A 3155-nucleotide genomic window follows, 5' to 3' on the forward strand; every position below is an offset into this window, starting at 1 on the left:
TTTTCCAGGACCGGGGACCTCTCCCCTCTCCCGTCCGCTGGCAGTGCCCCGGCTGGTCTCCCTCCTGTCTGATCTCTGCTCCACACCATCGAATCTTCCCCTCTGACCCTTTTAAGGCTCGTGGTGACATTCAGAGCTGCCCCAGGCCGCCCAAGATCATGTCTCTATCTCAGGGCCCTTTTGCCATGGAAGGTGACATGGACATGGGTCCCCAGGGTTGGGAAGTGGAAGTCTTTGGGAGGACACTTTTCCACTGACCACATCCAGGTTCTGCCCACAGACTGTGCGTGAGATCTCCACGGGCCTCGGTTTCCCTTCTGTAGCCCGGATGGCTCTGAGGACCGAACGGGCCGGCGTGGGTGGAGTGCTTGGCCCGAGGTGGGCCCTGGGGGGCTGTCCATGCTGGCTACTGCTGCCCCCCCTCCCGCACTGGCCACTTTGGGGAAGTGAGTGGCCCTGGTGTGGATCAATGGGGCTGCACGGCCCCCTCCTCAAGGAGCTCGCCACAGCCCACGAGCCATCCATCCACCTCCAGGAGCAGCCCCGCTGCCCCCAGAGTGGTGGCCTGCCCCCCACCCCGCCCCGGCGCGTGCCCTCGGATTCCGGGCGGGGCCCCTCACGCGCTCCCTGCCCCTGCTCCGCCGCAGGCGACGCCTCCCCGGTCCTCAACCACGCAGCGGTGCCCTTAATCTCCAACAAGGTGTGCAACCACAGGGACGTGTACGGCGGCATCATCTCCCCCTCCATGCTCTGTGCCGGCTACCTGAAGGGCGGTGTGGACAGCTGCCAGGTAGGGGCCCCTGGTCACCGCCAGGGGCCACGGTGGCGGGCGAGGCTCTGGAACGGTGACCTGGCCTGTGGGAAAGGCCGCTGCCCGCCTTTCCCCGTGATTGACTCAAAAGTAAATTTGCAGGGCACTGGGAAGAAGTTTGCTCAAGATACCACTCCCTTTCCTGGCCGCGGGCCTAGTGTGCCCAACGCTCCCACTCTGCCCGGCTGCCCGTGGCGGGAGGGGTCTCCTGCGTGCTCCTGGCCCCCGCCCTGGTTCTCAGAGTTTGCGGGGGGAGGGGCGGCGGGGGCGACGGGGAGGCGGGAACCCGTGAATCCGGGCCTCCGAAGCCACAGCGGGTAAGACTCCATCCCTGTTTGAGCCCAGCCCCCACAGGCAGACCCTCCCTCTGAGCTGCCTTGACCTTCACGGCTCAGCACATCCAACATCTGGCAGGGGGGCACCGGGGACCCCAAGGTTGGGAGTGCCTGCGTCCCTTCTCGGAGGCTGGGGGTGCAATGTGGAGCCATTGTGAAGCCAAGTTTGAGATACAGAGTGGGGGGTCCTGGTGCTGAGACAAGGGACACGCATGGCAGCGCCTCTCTCCTCGCCATCTAGGGGGACAGCGGGGGGCCGCTGGTGTGTCAGGAGAGGAGGGCATGGAAGCTGGTGGGGGCGACAAGCTTTGGCATCGGCTGTGCTGATGTGAACAAGCCAGGCGTCTACACACGCATCACCTCCTTCCTGGACTGGATTCATGAGCAGATGGAGGTGGGTGCAGCTCGCGCCGGCCCGTCCCTGGCCGCCAGCGTCCCCTCCTGCGGCCCCAGCGCTGCTGTGCGGATCCAGGGAGCCAGCGTCTGGCGTGTGTTCAGCACGCAGGGCTCCGTGGCCTCTGAGGGTTGGACATGGCTGCTCCCACGGGCAAGGCTCTGTGAGGGCGTGGCCCTAGTGGGGCAGGGACACACAAGGGGGGCCGAGGCAGAAAGGCCAAGGATAAACTTCCTCCACTGAGTGGGGGATAGGGGACGGGTGGCTGACGATGAGCCCCTGGGGTGGAGATGAGGCCAGTGAGCACGTGTGCAAGGAGTAGAGCGCGGACAAGGTGCAGACAGCGGGCAAGGGTGTGAGTCTGCAGGCCCCCAGTGCCCACTGAAGAGTTTGGACCTTGCCGAGAGCCTGGGATGGGCTGGAGAGTCTATGACCTCAGGGTGAGGTGGGGGGGGGGCACGCAGCTTTGCACTTTGGGGCAGCCTCCCTGGAGGAGGGGGCCAGAAGAGGGGGGCAGGTCAGTGAGGCCGGCTTGGCAGGACCGGGGAGGGCGGGAGGAGGGAAGAGGGACATCCAGCCCTGGGGGAGCAGGGGGAAGGCGTGGGGGGACCCGGCCACACAGGAGCCTCAACAGAACAGCCTTCTTTCTACCTTGTGGGCCCTCAGCAAGCATTTGTGGACTTGACCTCCCACTTAGAGCCCGCGTTTTTTACGCCTTAGAGTAGCTTCAAAGGACTTGAGATTTTCCTTTTTTTTTTTTTTAAATGTTTATTTATTTCTAGGAGACAGAGAGAGAGACAGCATGAGCAGGGGAGGGTCAGAGAGAGAGGGAGTCACAGACTGAAACAGGCCCCAGGCTCTGAGCTGGCAGTCAGCACAGAGCCCGACGCGGGGCTCGAACCCACGAACCGCGAGATCATGACCCAAGCAAAAGTCGGACGCTTAACTGACTAAGCCACCCAGGCGCCCCTTTCCTTTTGTTTTTAAAATGAAGGCCAAATTTATGTGGCATAAAATCTACCATTTTAAAGAGGACATTCCAGCCGTATCCAGCCTCTCCAGAGGACTGTGCGGCCGGCACCCGGATGTTCCAAGATCCGGAATGTTTTCACTCCCTGAACTGAGCCTCATAAGCAGTCACCATCCTGCCCCCCCGACTCCCCCAGCAGGCTCCACACTCAGCACACACCCCCATCCAGGGCTCGATCCACCGTGAGATCATGACCTGAGTCGAAACCAAGAGTCGGATGCTCACCCGACTGAGCCCTGCAGGTGCCCGAGGAAGTTTTGCTTTTCAAGAAGAGGCTGCATGGACTTGCCCCCGTGCAGGCTGAGGCCTGGCTTGACTGTGGGTCCTGCTGTGGCGTACTGGGCATTGTCCGCAGGTACCAGTGGCTCTCTACCCGGGGCCGGCTCATTGCGAGGACAATAGGCCTTTTCTGGAAACGTCCGCTGGGCCTCATCTTAGACAGACTGGCCCGCTGCTCATCTCTGGGACATGTCACATTCTTAAGCACAGAATTCAGCCCAAACCCATCAACCTCTTTGGAAGCCAGAGGACAGACTTTGGTTTGCAAGAGCAGTCCCCTGGCTGCAGTGGCCTCGATGGCCGGTG

At 62.4% G+C, this 3155-nt stretch overlaps 1 protein-coding gene across 2 annotated transcripts in view; it reads left to right on the top strand.

Annotated features, from left to right (window-relative positions):
- Positions 1-3155, top strand: part of TMPRSS3 (transmembrane serine protease 3) — a 22004-nt gene that overhangs the window by 17253 nt on the left and 1596 nt on the right. For both annotated transcript variants that reach the window (XM_077755339.1, XM_077755340.1), the window contains 2 exons: positions 648-790; positions 1388-1540. In XM_077755339.1, coding sequence (XP_077611465.1) covers positions 648-790; positions 1388-1540 — 296 coding nt within the window. The remainder of the gene's footprint in view (positions 1-647; positions 791-1387; positions 1541-3155) is intronic.

Source organism: Crocuta crocuta, unplaced genomic scaffold, assembly GCF_008692635.1.
Source record: "Crocuta crocuta isolate KB4526 unplaced genomic scaffold, BGI_CrCroc_1.0 scaffold675, whole genome shotgun sequence".
Lineage (NCBI taxonomy): Eukaryota > Metazoa > Chordata > Mammalia > Carnivora > Hyaenidae > Crocuta > Crocuta crocuta.